Source organism: Peromyscus leucopus, chromosome 23 (genome assembly GCF_004664715.2).
Source record: "Peromyscus leucopus breed LL Stock chromosome 23, UCI_PerLeu_2.1, whole genome shotgun sequence".
NCBI classification, from domain to species: Eukaryota; Metazoa; Chordata; class Mammalia; order Rodentia; family Cricetidae; genus Peromyscus; species Peromyscus leucopus.
Window position 1 is genome coordinate 1138766 of NC_051082.1, and position 18744 is coordinate 1157509.

General features: G+C 43.9%; 1 protein-coding gene across 2 annotated transcripts in view; it reads left to right on the forward strand.

The window, feature by feature from the left end:
- The first annotated feature begins 110 nt into the window (after positions 1–110).
- Positions 111–18744, forward strand: part of LOC114685972 (serine/threonine-protein kinase Chk2) — a 33267-nt gene continuing 14633 nt past the window's right edge. The window contains exons 1-7 of one of the 2 annotated variants that reach the window (XM_037198592.1): positions 111–213; positions 1536–1873; positions 6306–6430; positions 6548–6695; positions 7414–7504; positions 14384–14492; positions 16544–16597. In XM_037198592.1, coding sequence (XP_037054487.1) covers positions 1543–1873; positions 6306–6430; positions 6548–6695; positions 7414–7504; positions 14384–14492; positions 16544–16597 — 858 coding nt within the window. In that variant the 5' untranslated portion in view covers positions 111–213; positions 1536–1542. Of the gene's footprint in view, positions 214–1535; positions 1874–6305; positions 6431–6547; positions 6696–7413; positions 7505–14383; positions 14493–16543; positions 16598–18744 lie in introns of those variants that run through there. The other variant, XM_037198593.1, reaches the window with a different exon arrangement.

Consider the following 18744-nt stretch of genomic DNA (forward strand, 5'->3'; position numbering starts at 1 on the left):
AACCAGGCTGCCGAGTCCCGTTCTGCATCCTAAACTCCAACTCCCAGCAAGCCTTGAGGCTACGTGTTGCAGCCACCATTTGTGCCTTCTTATTGGTCCTGCCGAGGAGGAAGGCGTTTTGATTGGCCGAGGGTGGAGTTTGTATGGGTAGATTTAGCGCCACACCACTGGCTGCGGCGGTAGGGTGTTTGTGGCTCCAGGTGTTCTTTCGCGGTGAGTCTTAGCGGAAAATTTTTTTGTGTGTGTGTGTTTGAGGATTCGAATCGCGTTCTCAGGGTCTCATGCAAGGGGGCCCTCCGCAGCTTCCTCTTTGCTTAGTTGTGTGTGCGAGGGGGCGGTGCTGTGTGCAGGCAACTCTTCCTTTTTTAATCTGCTCTTCGAGGGCAAATTCTCTTTCCGTGACTTAACAAGCTGAAACAGGTCTGGACACATGGGTAGGAAGGCACAGAGTTGGGTCCTTCAATGCCAGAGCGAAGTACTTTCGTAGTGAGTATTATGAATGTTAGTGATCATGCCAGGCCCTTGATTCATTCTTCCCTTACTGAGAACCCAGTATTCGCTGCTGGGCTCTGCAGGAACTGGAGAGGGTACGTGAGCAAGTGTGTGGGGTAGGGTGGCAAGGAGTAGATAGAAGGCAACCAGCCACTCGGCTCCTGTGCACGAAGGAAAGGCGGTATAGCGCTGTGTAAATGGCCGATACATTCTATTCATAATCCTGGAATTTTGCTGTGGTCACTTTTTTTTTTTTCACTTATCAGTGGTCCTGCCTTTCTTAGGTGATCATAATATGCCTGTTCCTTTAAAATTTTTTGTTTTTTAAGTCATGGCTAAGTCTGAGCAGTGCGCATGGAGGCCAGCAGAGGGCATTGTATTCTCCAAAAGCTGAAGTTATTTGTGTGCTCCTGGATGTGGGTGCTGGGAACTGAACTCAAGAGAGCAACATGTGCTTTTCTTTGTTTTGTTTTGTTTGTTTTTCGAGACAGGGTTTCTCTGTGTAGTTTTGGTGCCTGTCCCGGATCTCGCTCTGTAGAACAGGCTGGCCTCGAACTCACAGAGATCCGCCTGGCTCTGCCTCCTGAGTGCTGGGATTAAAGGCGTGGACCACTACTGCCCGGCGACAAGTGCTCTTAACCGCTGCGATGTCTCTCCAGCCCCTTAGCCTACCCATTCCTCACTTTGTATGTTTGGTGCTACTGGGCATGGAACCCAGGACTTTGCATTTGTTCGGTAAGGGATCTCCCATCTCCCATTGAATGATAGCCACATTCCTCACTTACTTTTGGGTAAAGATTTATTATTTTTAATTACATTATGTGTGTGGGAGTGTGCACATGTAACAGATTGCAGAGGCCGAGAAGGACTTCAGATCCCCTGGAGTTGGTGTTGCAGGCAATCTTGAGCTGCCAGACATGGGTGCGGGGCACAGGAATAGTATGTGTTCTTTCCTGCTGAGTCATCTCTGCAGCCGTTCGTCACTTTGAATTTTAGGCCTTGTTCCTTGGACCTCACCTTATGGTTGGGCTCTTGTTTTTGAGGTCGGACATGAAGAACCAGCAGCTGCACAGCGGCACTTCCTCCAAGGCCCACGGCAGTGGTGCCTGTCCACAGTCCCAAGGTGGCTTCACCCAGTCCCAAGGCACTCTGTCTCAGCTGCACGACCTCTCCTCACAGTCTCAAGGCACATCCAGTTCCTCCAACAGCACGGTGACCTCCTCCAGCCAGTCCTCTCATTCCAGCTCTGGGACGCTGAGCTCTTTAGAGACAGTGTCCACTCAGGAACTCTGTTCTATTCCGGAGGACCAAGAACCCGAGGAACCTGGTCCTGTCCCTTGGGCTCGGTTATGGTCCCTTCAGGATGGATTCTCCAATCTGGGTAAGGCATTTTGTGCTATAGCATAGTATATTGTTTAGAGAACTAGAGAAGGTGGATAGGTTGTTGCAAAAGAAATCTCAGGGTCCCTGTAACCGGTTAGAGGTGAAAAAATTTAAAAAGTTAAAAAGAAAATAGAGGCTGTGGTGGAGTGCGTGGGTTGTTGTTACCTGCCACGTACTCATGTTATTATTTCTCCTCCTGGTTGATCTTCATGCTAAAGGTCAGATTTAGGCCTTATACTGAGCTACATCTGTAGTCCTATCCCTAGCTACCTCATTTTTCTTTTTTTTCCCCCAAATAGAATTTTGCTAAATTTCATAGGCTGGCCTCAAAATTTTATTTTTTTTCAGAAAAAAGGCCTCATGTAGCCTAGGTTGGCCTTAAACTCATTATGTAGCTGAGCCTGGCTTTGAACTTTTGATCTTCCTGTCTCTGTTTCCCACGTGCTGGCATCATAGCCATATATCACCAGGCTCTACTCACTTGTTTTTGAGACGAGGAATTCTGCAGCCCAGGCTGGCTTGCAATTCACTATGTAGTTCCTCATGGCCTTGAACTGGCGTTGAGCTTCTTGTCTCAGTCTACTGAGTAGCTGTGATTACACATGCTAACCATACCTGGTTCAAATTTATACATTTGTATGTGGATATCCAGTTGATCCAGAGCTATTTCTGAAAGATACTTGTGTTATTCAGGATTCTCTAGAGTGGCTTACAGGCTGTGTGTGGTCCAGCTAGTCCAACAATGGCTACCCATGGGAGGTCCAGGAATCTAGCAGTTGTTCAGTCCATAGAGCTGGATGTCTCAGCTAGTCTTCAGTGTACACCAAGATACTGTTGAAGTAGGCTTTAATGCCAGTGAAGGAATGGACTTGCTAATAAGAGGGTGAGCAAGCAGGAAAGAGAGAGCAAGCTTCCTTCTTCCATGTCCTTTATATAGGCTATCAGCAGAATGTGTGGGCCAGGTCAAAGGTGGACCTTCCCACCTCAGAAGAGCTGGATTAGCCAGGCAGTGGTGGTGCCCGGAGGCAGAGGCAGGCCTAGCTCTAAGTTTGAGGCCAGCCTGGTCTTATAGATTGAGTTCCAGGATAGCCAGGGCTACACGGAAAAACCCTGTCTTCAAACAAAACAAAGCATCACCCCAACAACAACAACAACAACAAAAAATTACAAGGTGATTTATTAAATTGGCTTACACAATATGGTCTGGAGAGTCCATTAATAGTTCTCTGCATGGTGCAAAGACTGAGAGCCTAGTAGCTGCTCCGTCCTCAAGGCTGGATGTCTTAGCAGTCGTGATTTGGTACTGAGACAGCCTGGAGGATTCCTAGAGAGATGCTGATCTCCAGTCTGTTTGGAGGTCAAAGAAGCAACAAAAGGTGGTAGCCAGACATAACGGGGTAGAATGCACGTATCAGCAAGAAGTGACAGCAAGCAAGCAATACTGCTTTTCCCTGGGACCTTTCCTTTCTTTTTCTTCAAGACAGGGTTTCTCTGTGTAGCTTTGCGCCTGTCCTAGACCAGGTTGGCCTCAAACTCACAGAGATCCGCCTGGCACTGCCTCCTCAGTGCTAGGATTAAAGGTGTGTGCCACCACCACCCAGCTCCCTTGGACCTTTTCTGTCTTGGCTCACAGAAGGTGTCACCCACTCTGGAGTAAGTCTTTCTCCTTCAGTTAATTCTTCATAGATCCACGCAGAGGTCTATCTATCTCTTAGTTGTTTTCAGATTCAGTCAGGTTCACAATCAAGGTTGACCATTACAGTATTTCACCTATAGCCAGGCTGGCTCATCGTCCTCTTAGCTCAGCCTCCTAAATGCAAAAATTATATAGTTGTGTCAGTATGCCCAGCAAGAATGAACAATTAATAGCCATGTTGTCTTTAATCTATGAATGTGGGTCATCTTCCCAGAATTTAGTCTTTAATTTCTTTGTACAGTGGTTTTTACATTTCAATATACAAGTCTTATTCCCTCTTTTGTTTGATGGAACCCAGGCTGACCTTGAACTTGCTATGTACATTAGGCCCACCGTCAACACCTGAACCTCCTGCCTCTACCTCTCAAGTGATGGGATTGCTACTGCACCTGACTTTGTTTATTTGGGGACCAGAGCCTTAGGTTGTAGCCTGTCCTAGCTTAGAACTCACTAAGTACTCTACTCTAGCCTTGAACTCAGCAGTTCTCCTGCCTCAGGCTCCTGAAGCTGGGATTACAGGTGTGGATTATGGACGTCACTACTACACCTTGCTAATATATTTTGAGCAATCTTGAATCTGCATTTATAAGGGATATTGGTTTGTAGCTTGTGTTATCTTTGCCTGGTTTTGTCATTAGGGTTTAACTGGCCTCATAGAATGAATTGAGACTGTTCCTTTTTTCTCTTCTCTCCCCTTCTTTCCTTCTTTTATTTCTTGTTCTTTTCTTTTCTTTTTTTTTCCGAGACAGGGTTTCCCTGTGTAGCTTTGCGCCTTTCCTGGAGCTCACTTGGTAGCCCAGGCTGGCCTCGAACTCACAGAGATCCGCCCGGATCAGCCTCCCGAGTGCTGGGATTAAAGGCATGCGCCACCACCGCCCGGCTTATTTCTTGTTCTTAAAGCAATTTTTGTGTCTTTTTTTCTTTTTGTCTTTCTTTGTTTTTTACTTTCTATTTTTTTGAGACAATGTTTCTCTGTATAGCCTTGGCTGTCCCTGAACTAGTTCTATAGACCAGGCTGGCCTGGAACTCACAGAGATCTATGTGCTTCTACCTTTCGAGTGCTGGGATTAAAGACATGTGCCACCACTGGCTAAAATATAATGATTTTGGGGTGGTGGTAGTGCATGATCAGGCATGCCTATAATAAATACCAACACATAGTTCTGCCAATTTTTTTTTTTTTTTTTGAGACAGTCTTCGTAGCCCTGTTGTTGTCCTAGAACTCACTATCGAGATCAGGCTGACCTTGAACTCACAGAAATCTGCCTGCCTTTGCCTCCTTAGTGCTGGGATTAAAGGTGTGCATCAGCATGCCGGGCTTGGAGCTGCACTCTTGAACAAGATACTCCCAGCTGTCCTTACGGACTTCAAGGTCTAATCAAGGAGACAGTCGGCACAGGATTAAAATAAGGGCCCATCTTTGTAGAGTAACAGAACGGGGCATTATTATGATACTAGGTAAGACAGTGAAATGGGGGTCTGCTTATATAGAAGGCTTAGGGGAAGCTGTAAGTCCAGACTCACCTTTGGGCTTCTGTTTGAGTCCAAATACAAAAGGAGAGAGGAAGTGAGCCAGTCAGGTAGTTGGAGTATTGTGTGGTACTATTCCTGGGCAGAAGTGAGTAAATGTTTGCTTACCCTAGAACTAGAACAACGTACGGACAAGCACTCAAGTCCAACTGGGTGAGCTGATGAGTTTTATTGGGTGAGAGGTCACTTAGAGGAGCAGAAATGACTCCAAGGCAGCTGCATCACCAAAGGTCCACCCCAGCACGGGTGACAGACAGCTCACAACGCTGGGAACCTGGAGCACACTGCACAGCCTGCAGGCAGCTCAGCAGGTTGGAGGGTGTCCTATCCCAGTGGCTCAGTTGGTCTGGGCAGTGTGGCAGGTCCAAGAGCCTTCTTTGCAGTCTGTCTTGTCTCTTGGGGAGAGAGGGACTTAGGGTCAGAAGTTATTTTGAGTTGTTTACTTTCTGTCTTAAGACTCATCCTTACAGTATGGAGTTGTTTCATCTTTAGAACAACCTATGCTTGGGAGCTGGAGAGATGGTTCAGTGGTGAAGAGCACTGGCTGCTCTTGCCAGAGGACCTGGGTTTAATTCCCAGCACCCAGATGGCAGCTTGAAACTGCCTGTCACTCCAGTTCCGGGAGTCTGACATCCTCACACAGACGTACACACAGGTGAAGCACCAATGCCTAGAAAATAAAATTCAAAACATCATTAAAAAAAGGGAACAACTTATTGTTTTACCTCTTTATATATATATATATTCTTTCTTAAAATATCCTGTCGTTTCACTTCCCTTTTCCCATCCTATGCCTTTTTTGGGGGAGGGGCAGGGACAGGGTTTCTCTGTGTAGTTTTGGAGCCTGTCCTGGAACTTACTCTGTAAACCAGGCTGGCCTTGAACTCACAGAGATCCACCTGCCTCTGCCTCCCAAGTGCTGGGATTAGAGGCGTGCCCCACCACCGCCCGGCCGTGTTCCCCAATTTTTAATCTTAGAAAATTTTGGTCATCAAATCTATACCTTTGATTGTCTTCAATTACATACTTCTTTTTTGACTACATCTTCATTCTGTGTAGGTAAGAGTGGCCTTGAGCTTTCCATCTCTTGGGAGTCTCCCAAATGCTGGGGTCACATAGTTATCAAGTCCTCCCTACTGTGAGCACTATTGAATGTTTGATGCATGAGATTCCAGTCCTCTGCTATGTGCTTTTGTATCAACAGACTGTGTTAACGACAACTACTGGTTTGGGAGGGATAAAAGCTGTGAATATTGCTTTGATGGACCACTGCTGAGAAGGACCGATAAGTATCGGACGTATAGCAAGAAGCACTTTCGAATTTTCAGGGTAGGTGACAGTTACCTCTCTCCTCTGAGATCTGGTGATGTAGTCTTTGCTCTTGGATGTATTGCACCATTCATCCCCTGTTGTTAAAACATGGAAATTAAATGTTCTCTATTTTAGGAAATGGGCCCTAAAAATTCTTACATCGTGTACATAGAAGATCACAGCGGGAATGGAACCTTTGTAAATACTGAGCTTATAGGGAAAGGAAAACGCCTTCCTCTGTGTAACAACTCTGAAATCGCACTTTCACTGTGTAGAAATAAAGGTAATATTATTATCATATTGTTAATGGGCTTTTCTTAACTTCCTCTGTAAAGGGAAATTTTTGTGTCTTCATCCATTATACTTTTAAATTACTCAAGTAAGTAAGTTAGCATTCAGTCACATTCAGGAGTTAACTCCATTGCCTGAGTTGTGTTTTTCCTTTGTTTTTGTTTGTTTGTTTGTTTTTTTGAGACAAGGTTTCAGTATATGGCTCTCCTGAAATTCCCTGTGTAGACCAGGCTGGCCTTGAACTCAGAGATCTGCCTGCCTCTGCCCCTGAGTGCTGAATTTTTTCTTTGTGTGGGTGTGTGTGTGTGTGTGTGTGTGTGTGTGTGTGTGTGTGTGTGTGTGTGTGTGAGAGAGAGAGAGAGAGAGAGAGAGAGAGAGAGAGAGAGAGAGAGAGAGAGAGAGATTGATTGATTGATTCTATGTGAGCGTGCAGGCTTACACGTTACAATATGCATGTAGGGGTCAGAGGACAGCTTTTGGGAGCTGGTTTTCTCCTTCCGCTGTGGCTCTGGGGATCAAACTCAAGTCATTAGGCATGTGTATCAAGTTATTTTACCTATTGAGCGGCCTTGCTGGTTCCTGGATTAAAAATAATTGACTTTGTATTACATGGTACATGTAGTTCTAAATCTTATATTCTACATAGCTGGATTTTAGAACCAGTTTTCTAATCATGAATTAACAAGCCCATTTCTGTCCTTTCCCCTCAGTTTTTGTGTTTTTTGATCTGACTGTAGATGATCAGTCAGTTTATCCTAAGGAATTAAGAGACGAATACATCATGTCAAAAACTCTTGGAAGGTAAACTTTTTTTTCTTTATATAATAAACTAGGCCTCATTTTTTTTCCTATGTATTTTCATTGGTTAGTTTTTGTACTTGATTTTACAGCCTTGTTATTTATATCATAGCTGTTTGTCGAGCTTTGTGGTAGATGATGTATTACTGATTTATTTGGTAATGATCAGTTTAAATACACTTGTTTTCCTTATAAATTTTAGTGCTTGGATTAGCTTGTGCCACCAGGCTCGGCTTCATTGATGACTCGTGTGTGTGTGTGTGTGTGTGTGTGTGTGTGTGTGTGTGTGTGTGTGAGAGAGAGAGAGAGAGAGAGAGAGAGAGAGAGATTCCACTTTATATTTTGTATCTCGCTGAACCTGGAGCTCACTGACTCAGTTTACCTTGCTGGCTAGCTAGCCCCTAGGATGCCCCTGTCTTTACTTCCCCAGCACTGGGATTAGAGACAAGCCGTTTATGTAGGTGCTGGGGTCCATACTCAGGTCCTTACGTTTGTGTAGCAAACATTTTATAGACTGAACTGTCTTCCCAGCTCTTTATTTTACTTTAATTAAGTAATATTTGAGATAGGGTGTCACTTTGTTGTGTTGACTGGCCTAGAAATTGCAGAGATTCTCTTGCTTCTGTCTCCCAAGGGGTTGGATTAAAGGCAGGCACCACCATTCCTGGCTGGGTTATTTTTTTCATGTAGCTTACACTGGCTTCAACATCACTATGCAGTCAAGGATGGTCCTGAACTCCTGATCCTCTTGCCTCTACCTCCCCACTCAGGATTCCAAGCCTGCCTCACCATGCCCAGCTACTGATGACTTTTGAGAAGCAGTTTTTAATAACCTGTGATTCATGGAACATTCACATGTATTTGTATGTGTGTGGGGGCACTCATGCCACAGTGAGTATCTGGAGGCCAGAGGGCTTAGTTCTCCTACCAGGTGGATTGAATTCATGTCCTCATGCTTGAGGGCAGATGTCATTACCTGCTCAGTCATCTTGCTGGCCTGGCCTTGCTTTGTTTGTTTGTTTAATAATGCTAGTGTTCAAATCCAAGATTCTCTGCATGTTTGGTAAAGTGCTAGACTACTGAGCCTTATCCCCAAACCATTTAATTAATTAACTAATTAAGTTTTTTGCTTTTTTTTTTTTTTTTAAAGATTTATTTATTTATTATGTATACAGCATGTATGTCTGCAGGCCAGAAGAGGGCACCAGATCGCATTACAGATGGTTGTAAGCCACCATGTGGTTGCTGGGAATTGAACTCAGAACCTCTGGAAGAGCAGTCAGTACTCTTAACCTCTGAGCCATCTCTCCAGCCCCTGCTTTTTTTTTTTTTTGAGACAGGGACTCACTCCATAGTTTAGACTGGCATGAACTCACAATGTAGCCCAGGTGGACCTCAAACTCATGGGGGTTACAGGCATGAGCTATCGTGTCCAGTATATTTATTGTCATTTAAAAATTATTTCATTACTTTTGTGTGTATATGTGGGTGTGGGTGTGTAGATGAGAACATTATCATATATGTATGAGTATATGATTTGTGATGAGTGTGAGGTGTGTGTGTATGAGATTGTATGTGTTGTGTGTGAGTGTGGGTAGGTGTGAGTGTATTAATGTACGTGTGAGTGTGATGTGATATGTGTGTGAAGAGTGTCTGTGTATGGTGTGTGTGTGTAAGTGTAGGTGGGAGTATTATGTATGTGTGAGTACATGATGTGTGAGGGGTGTATGAGATTGTGTTGTGTGTGAGTGTGGGTAGGTATGAGTGTATAATGTATGTGTGAGTGAATGTGATATGTGTGAAGAGAGTCTGTGTGTTTGTGTGTGTGTGTGTTTAAGTGTGAGGTACGTGTGACCTGTGTACCATAGTTTGCATGTGGTACTCAGGAGAACTTTCAGGAGTTTTCTCCTTCTGCCATAGATTCCAGAGATTGATCAGGTCACTCAGCTTGTCTGGAGCCCTGCTTTGCTTTCTGTTGCTGTGATAAGCATCATAATCACAAGCAGCTTGGAGAGGAGAGGGCTTGTTTGGCTCTCATGTCCCGATCACAGTTCATCATTGAGGGAACCAAGGCAGGAACTCAAGCAAGGCAGGAACCTAGAGACAGGAACTGAAGCAGAGACCATGGAGGAACGCTGCTCACTGGCCTGCTCCCAAAGGCTTGCTCAACCTGGCTTTTTCTATAATCCAGGACCACATCCCCAGGGGTAAGACTGTGTACAGTGGGTTTAGCATCAATCATTAATCAAGAATATTTCCCACAGGCTTGTGTACAAGCCAGTCTGATGGAGATATTTTTATTTCTATTGGGGTTCCTTCTTCCCAGATGATCCTAGCTTGTGTCAAGTTGACAAAAAACAAAAACATAAACAACAACAAAACCCAGTACAATTGATTCCTTGTCGACTTGACATTCAAACATGTTACCATCGAACCATAACCTTTCCTTTCTTGTTCTTCCCCAAGATGTCACATAACTATTAATGTCATGGGCTGGGGATGGTGATGCATGTCTTTAAATCTAGTACTTGGGAGATAGAGACAAGTGGTTCTTTGTGAATTTGAGGACAGCCTGGTCTATATAGTGAGTTCCAGGACAGCCAGGGCTATGTAGAGAGACCATGTCTCAAAAAACAAACAAAAATTAATGTCACAGTGTGAAGCATCATCTAATTTTTTTTAAGACTGGATTTTTTTTTTTTTTTTTGGTTTTTCGAGACAGGGTTTCTCTGTGTAGCTTTGCGCCTTTCCTGGGACTCACTTGGTAGCCCAGGCTGGCTTGGAACTCACAGAGATCCACCTGGCTCTGCCTCCCGAGTACTGGGATTAAAGGTGTGCGCCACCACCGCCCGGCCAAGACTGGGTCTTTTTAAAAAAGTTCAACATGGGGGCTGGAGAGATGGCTCAGCGGTTAAGAGCACTGATTGCTCTTCCAGAGGACCCGGGTTTAATTCCCAGCCTCCACATGGCAGCTCACAACTGTCTGTAACTCCAAGATCTGACACCCTCACACAGACAAACATGCAGGCAGAACACACAGAATAAAAATAAATAAATAAAAAGTCCAACAGTTTGGAACTGGAGAGCTGCCTTGCGACTAAGAACACTGGTTGCTCTTCAAGAGAACCTAAGTTTGATTCCCAGTACCTACGTGATGTCTCATAACTGCCTGTAACTCTAATTCCAGGGGATCTGATATCCTCTAGTCTCTGGTATACTGCACACAAGTGTGGCACAGATATATGTGTAGGAAAAACACCCACACACATAAAATGAAAAAACCAAAAGACTCAGTGATTTATAAGTTCAAGTTTTCATTAAAAATATCCAAAGTCTCTTCACTGTGGGCTCTTGGAAAACAACAACTACAACAAAAATAAGTGTTATTTTAAGAAGGACCCAGGGTTACAGTCAGGTCAGAGCAAAATCAAATTCCAGCGGTGTACGTAGCTCAGTGTCCACTCATGATCGTTTGGACTACCGAAGTCTCGAGCAGCTCCGCTTCTCCCACTGTGCCCTCCATGGCACACACAGATTGTCTTGTAGTCTCAGGCTGGCTCCACACCTGCTGCTGTTCTCGGTGGTCATCCCTCAGTCCAGGCATCTCCATTATGCCGGGGTCTCCAACTGCACCTGAGCCTGTATCTTTACCAGGGGCCTCCTGGACTCTCCAGGGATACCCCAACCTGGCCACACAGTGCCAAGCCTCAGCTGCTTTCCATGGCCCCTTCATGCCTTCAAAACTAGTATCTTATGGGAGACTCTTTACACATTATAAAGTTATACATTACTACACATTATTGACTTCCAGCATGAGATGCAGCTTTGGACCCTTTCTGGACTGCAGTTTCTGTGTGCCAACCCAGAAGATTTCACCTTGATGATGCTGGTGTCTTATTAATGACAGCTGATTTTTTGTTTTTTTGGTTTTTTAAAGACAGGCTTTCTCTGTGTAGCTTTGTGCCTTTCCTGGGACTCACTTGTTAGCCCAGGCTGGCCTCAACCTCACAGAGATCCACCTAGCTCTGCCTCCCGAGTGCTGGGATTAAAGGCGTGTGCCACCACCGCCGGCCTCACAGCTGATTTTTAATCCCCAGCTAACTAGCATTGATTATCTCAGTAAAGCACAAAAGGTTTCATTTCACTGATTAAACACCCCCGCCCATACAGGGTTTCTCTATGTAGCCCTGGCTATCCTGAAACTCTCTATGTAGTCCAGGCTGGCCTCAAACTCAGAGATCCACTTCCTTCTGCCTCTCGAGTGCTGGGATTAAAGGCATGCACCACCATCGCCCAGCCTCACTTTCACAAAATCTTAATTAAAACTATCACACAAATAGCTCTGATAGAGTCTTTAAGGGACTCTAAATTTTCCCTCTGAAACTTCACAGACCAGACCCCTATTTGCATTTCTCTCAGCACCATCTTCCATTCTCTACAGAACAACCCGCTAATCTCTGAGCACTCAGTGGCTTTTTCAGCCTAGAGCTGCAAAATCCTATAATCCTTCCCCCAAACAACGTGGTGACATCCATCACAGCAGTACCCCCACTCCTGGTACCAATTTCTCTCCTACTTTGCTTCGATAAAAACTGTGACCAAAAGAGGGAAGGGGTTTTTTTGGCTTCCATGTTCTGATCACAGCCCAATCTTTCGAGGGTAGGAACTGAAGTGGAACCATGAAGGAATGTTGTTTACTGACTCAATTTCCATGGCTTCATCATTCTGCTTTCTTTCTTTCTTTTTTTTTTTTTTTTTTTCTTTCTTTCTTTCTTTCTTTCTTTTTTTTTTTTTCTTTTTTTTTTTTTTTTCTCTTTGAGACATGGTTTCTCTGTTTAGCTTTGGTGCCTGTCCTGGATCTCACTCTATAGCCCAGGCTGGCCTCGAACTCACAGAGATCCGCCTGCCTCTGCCTCTTGCGTGCTGTGATTAAAGGCGTGCGCCACCACTACCCAGCTCATTCTGCTTTCTTAACAGCCTAGATCTGTCTGCCCAGGAATAGTACTGCACATAGTAGGCTGGGCCCTCCCACATTAGTCAAGTTAATGTCCTTATCTATGGGACAATCTAATGGAGGTGTTTTTTTCAATTGAGAGTCCCTCGTAGCAGGTGATCCTCGATGATGTCACGTTGACAAAAAAACCCTAGCCAGCTTATGGGGCAATCACTTCTGTTTGCTGAGCCGTCTTGTCAACCCCTACTCTTCTAAGGTAGGCATGCAATTTAGTGTAAAATGTTTAGTTCAGTCCCTAACAGAAAAAGACAGCCTGGCAGGGTGGGACATACTTGGCATTCTACAACTTCACTCAAATTTAGCTGGAGGATTGGGAGTTCAAAGTTATTATATCCTTTGGCATAATAGTCATTTGAGGACAGCTGAGCTTCCTAAGACTTTTGTCTCAAAGGGGGATAAAAGGAAATAAATAGGTAGCTAGGTGCTGTCACAGGATCTTCCAGCTTCTAGAAAGGTTAAGTCCAAACCAACGTAGTAGGATCCAGTTTCAAATAATAAAAGAGGTACTGATTGCTGCTATAACATGGGTGAGCTTTTAGAACATTAAGCTAAATGAAAGCAATATGAATGTCCATGAAATATCAGATAATTTTTAGAAAGCTAATTAGTGGTTGCTAGGGGCAAGGTAATATGGTGTTTTCTTAATTGGAACTAGATGGTAGCAGTTGCAGGACATTGTGAATGTACTTAGTGTGATTGCATTCTACACTTGAAAATGATTTTAATGGTAGATTTTATGTTGTCTGTACTCAACACATTAAGAAAGATGTGAAGCCTCTCTGATACTCAAAACCCGTCACGATCAAAGCCCACTACAGACCGGTAGTGTATGACTCGTAGTACAGTAATCGTTCCTAGGATGGATCTCACTTTGCAGAACAGATTTACTGGGGGTCACAGTGGGCTGTATACTGTTCTGTGTGGCCGTTCCTCTGCCCTTGGTGGTACCCAGTGAGTCTGAAATCTTTGAGGGATGCTGCTGCGTGCAGAGTAATCATGTACTTTTGGATGTAGTATAGGGTGCAGTTCATGCTTCCAACTGTGTGTGCAAATTGTTTGTTGGTAATTGGTTTGGGCTTTCTCTTTCTTCAGTTCAGGCCTGGGTGTACTCTGTGGACCCAAGTTGGTCTTGGTTGGCTGCTCTCCTGTCCCTCTTCTCCGCTCTTGAATTACAGTTGTGTGATACTCCTGGCATGGGTACTCAGCTTTGGTCAGGAAGACTCTTTGATATTTCTCTGACCTCTAGAGAAAGTAAATTCTCTTTTTCCGTAGTGTTTTTCTCTGAATTTCATGATCAAGGCTGTGATTTAGATTGAAGTCACTCCAAACTCAGTGTTGATGGGTGCTCTGCATCTAACTGTGCTCTTGACAGTTTACTCTGTTGAACTTTCAGTGTGTCCTTTGAACACAGGGACAATGAAAAAAGTGTTGCATGGACAATTCTTAGTTTCCTCTGTGTGTGTGTGTGTGTGTGTGTGTGTGTGTGTGTGTGTGTGTGTGTGAAGTCTGGGAGTGTGTGTGCCACAGAATTTGTGTGGAGACCAACCTTGTGTGTTGGTCCTTGGCTTTCTGCCTTGAGACAGGGTCCCTGTTTGCTGCTATGCATGCCAGGCAGGCCAACCCACAAGCTTCTGCCTCCAGTCTTGCTGTGTGGAGCCTGGGTTACAGATGCGTGCTAGGATGCCTGGTTTACATGGGTTCTGGATATTTGAACTCAGATTCTCACACTTGCATGACAAGCACGTTACCCACCCACACAACCTCCTCAGTCCCATCTTTGACTTCTTATAGTCAAGGCAGATTTGGACCTGGTGGGTTTCATGACAGAAATCATCCTGAGAAGTCACTGTCTGTGTTTTTCCCATTAGTGGTGCTTGTGGGGAGGTAAAAATGGCTTTTGAGAGGAGAACATGTAAGAAAGTAGCCATAAAGATCATCAGCAAGCGGAAGTTTGCTCTTGGCTCATCAAGAGAAGCAGTAAGTACCTGTGTTTGCAGCCCCCTGGGTCTTCACGTCTTCATAATTTCCTCCAGTAACCCTGGAGTATGCCTCAATCTCAGGAAGATTGGATGGCTTAGTTCTGGTACTTTGTTTTCTTGTTTTTTTTTTTTTTTTTTTTTTTTTTACCACAAGGTTTCTCTGTGTAGCTTTGGAGCCTGTCCTAGAACTCACTCTGTAGACCAGACTGGCCTCGATCTCAGAGATCCACCTGCCTTTGCTTCTAGAGTGCTGGGATCAAAGGTGTGGACAGCTCACCCTGCTGTCCTTTACTCTGAACACTGATTTTGAAAGTATCTGTTTGTTAAAGTATCAAATTCTTATTACCTACAATGTATCATTTTGACTCCTTCTCCAAGTTATGGTGATTACTTTTTTACTCCAAAAACTTTTTTTTTTTTTTGAGATAGGGCTCTCACATAGCGCCACCTGGCCTAGAACTCATCAGGTGGTGAGATTGGCCTAGAAGACGTCACCTATGGCTCCTATGGAGTGCTAGGATTATAGGCATGTACTCCCACTCCTGACTGAAGTAGCTTATTAACTCACTAATTGACTTTTAAGTAATTTTGACTCAGTTTGATCGTAAAGTTCCTCTGACTGCAAAGGACAGTAACAGTCTGTTTCCCTACGCCCTGCTGATCTCATTGGCTCTGTAAGGTCTGGTGTGTTTTCCAGAGTTGGTTAGCATTTGCCTGATGAGATTCGCTTCTGAGGTGTGAGTTGAACACTATACAAAAGTTCTGGATATTATCAGACAGATTTAAATAGATTCTCAAAGACATCACTGAGAAGCAGGGGTCCCAACTTCCTCATAATTTATGCAGATAATAATTCTCTGCTTGGTTGTTATGGTAACTCCAAATTCTTTGCTCTTTTGGGTGTTGTGGCAATGACTATGAGTTAGTTATAGAAACACAATTTTTTTTTTCCCCCAAGATAGGGTTTCTCTGTTTAACAGTCTTGTCTGTCCTGGGACTCACTTTGTAGACCAGGTTGGCCTCAAACTCAGATCTGCCTGCATCTGCCTCCCAAGTGCTGGGGTCAAAGGTGGCCACCACTACCTAGCTTAGAGACCTATTTTTATGAAATTCAGGGATTTATGAGTGCCGGAGAAGTACTGTACTACTGAGATAACATTTCCAATTTTCAGTTGCAGATTTTTTAAATGTAAGTTATTTTTATGTAGTAACTGTTTATCCCTTTTTCTACCCACATTTACTGAATGAGTGCAGTAGCCAAATGCGTTGTTTTTTCCCACACCTAAGCTGACAAAGTAAGTAATAGGCAGGACCCAGTCACTTCTTCCTCCCCAGCCAGCTGTTTCTGGCTTTAACATTCTTCAGATTGTTTTTCCCTAGATAATTCTATTCTTACATGGCAAGAGGAATTTCCTGTCTGTGTTCGCTTTGTTATGGATTGTTCACCCCCATGATTTGCTTCCCATTTAGTAGAGAAAAGCATATCTACTAGATTGATTAAAAACTTAGGGCCAATCTTTACTTCTTAATTGCTCTCAATTAATAGGCCCCCCCTGCCCCCACCCCAACCCTGCGCTATAGTAATGAGTGTGATTGCTGAGAGGAAAGGCTAGATTTAAAAATTTTAAATCTAGGGGGCTGGAGAGTTGGCTCAGTGGTTAAGAGCACTGGCTGTTCTTCCAGAGGACCTGGGTTCAATTCCCAGCACCCACATGGCAGCTCACAACTGTCTATAATCCCAGTTCCAGGGGACCCAACACCCTTACACAGACATACATGCAGGCAAACCACCAATGTGCATAAAATAAAAATAAAAAAATAAAGAAAATAGACATTTAAAAAACTTTTAAGTCTGGTCTTCTTAGCTAGAGTCTGTTTTACATAACTGTAGTTTACGTATCTTATCTATTTATTTGTGTACTCTATGAACAGAGGCTAGGCTGTAACTCAGATGGCCTTTACTTAATTAAGTTTAATTGTAAATATGTTGTTAAGATACTAACCATTACAATTATTATTGTCATTAAACTCTAATGTTATCCTATTTAGGACACGGCTCCCAGTGTTGAAACTGAAATAGAAATTTTGAAAAAACTGAATCATGTAAGTATTGCTATTACTCATAGAAACTCATCTCAAAATATGAGACATGTACAAAGCGTTTCTGTAGGAGTCTCATGTTAACTTGGGCTCCTTCGGATGTATGTGAACGCACACATGACCCAGCTCTTTTTTTTTTTTTACTTTGCGAGAGTTTTTATTTCAAGATTTTGAGAATGCAGTCCTCTGTAAAGGCTTTATAACCTCATGATTTAATACTATTTTTGCTGAGATCTTGACCAAAATCTTATAGAGATTAGTGATCATATTTGAAAAAAAAAAAAAAAAAAAAAAAAAAGAAGTTTTAGTGAGGTTAATTTTACCTGAAATTTTGACCCTTTAATATACCTTTTATTTGGAGTAATCTAGTTAAATCTATGGTATGCAACAGATAAGTGGATTCCCGTCGTACTGTCTGATTCATTGGTGTGGGGAGTCTTGCTGGGTATAGATGGTCCTTACCTCTTTTTTGTCAGGATGAGTGTGTGTCTGTGGAAGTCACAGAAAGATGAGAAGGGCTGTAGTGTACCAGTCTGATCTTGTCTCTGCTTTTGCGATTTTTTTCAGTGTCTTTAGTTTGAAGGTGCTGGAGTTAAACTTGACTCAAATCTTGCCTGTCCAGCTAGTGGTTTTCTTATTCTCGCTTTTTAACCTCCAAACAAAAGAATTTCTTTCTCTTTCACCTCCTCACATTCCCTCCAAGAACTCGAAGCTCTGTTTATTCTAGGTTACTGCCTTGGACACAGCATCTTCCCAGCCTATTTACAACTCAGTGGCCGGCCTCCCTGCTTGGCTGTCCTCCACTTCATCTGCAACTTCTTCCTCTCCTCTTTTCCTTCCCTGCTCTCTCTTTCCTTTCCTTTTCCCCTCCTTCTGCCTTTTCTCCCCCCTCACTTCCTTCCTCCCCCACTCTTCCATTTCTTTTTTGTTGTTTGGAGACAGCCCTGCCCTGTTGCCCTGGCTGGTCTGGGAAATTCTGTGCGATTCACGTGATCCTTCCATCTCCGCCTCTGAGTGGAGTTTGTTTTTGTTCCTTTCGACAGGAACTGGCTGAATTGGCCGGGCTAAGGCTCTGATTCCTGGCTCAAGCAATCTTCCTGCTGCAGCCTGCTTTGCCAGTTTTGTTTGTGTTTTTTTTTTTTTTTTTTAAAAAAACACATTCGGTGCTGGCAAAATGACTCAGAGGTTTAAGACATTTGCTACCAGGTCTGACCATCTGAGATTGATCCCTAGGAACTACAGGGAGGAAGGAGAAAATCAGCTCCCACAAGTTCTCCCCTGACCTCCACACATGCTCCATGGCATGCATAGATACAGACAGACAGACAGACAGACACAAGTAATTAAATAAACAAACCACTACACACATCCTGTCTCCTGAAGTACTTTACTGCTTCTTTTGAGCCTTATTAAAATGGAAGTCTTGCCTTAGCACTCAGCAGTGTTTCCAAGGTCTTCCATGTAGGGAGGCAGTGGGGTCTCCACTGACTGTCTTATAACAGTTCACTGCAGGAAGGCCCCCTGGATACAGAGCAGCAGTTATGCTGAGACTGCTTTGAAGGAAGAAACTGTGGTGAGTGGGTTTCACCACCGTTTTTAATCTCAATCCCGAAAGTATTATAGGCTCTCCGATTCTCACATGATCACAGTCCTCTGTGCTGATCGATACTCACCCAGTCTGTTTCTTATCCCTCTCACTGTGTAAACACAATGGGTGTGCTTTCTACATGGAAAATCATAATGTTAAGTGTGCATTCTAGAGTACCTAAACTTGTTCTTCCCTGACCACGGTGTTCTGTGTCTCCTGTGCTGATGCTAGGTCATAAGCTGTCAGCCATGCTTGAAAGGTTTTATACAATGGGAAGGATATTATCACAAAGGGCTCCATTCTCCATGCTTCCAGCCCTGGACCCAGATGAATCTGGTATCTGGTAGTATAATTGGGCTTCCTCTCTAGCCGCCTTCTTTGTTGTTGAGACAGGGTCTCATATTGCCCATGCTGGCCTTGAACTTGTTTTATAGCTGAGGCTGCCCTTGAATTCTTGATTTTCCTTCCTTGTCTTCCCAAGTGCTGGGATTACAAATTAACTTCATGGTCTCTGGTCTTGTGTCCTGTTTCTCCTTCACTCTTGTGCTGGGGTTGGATTCTG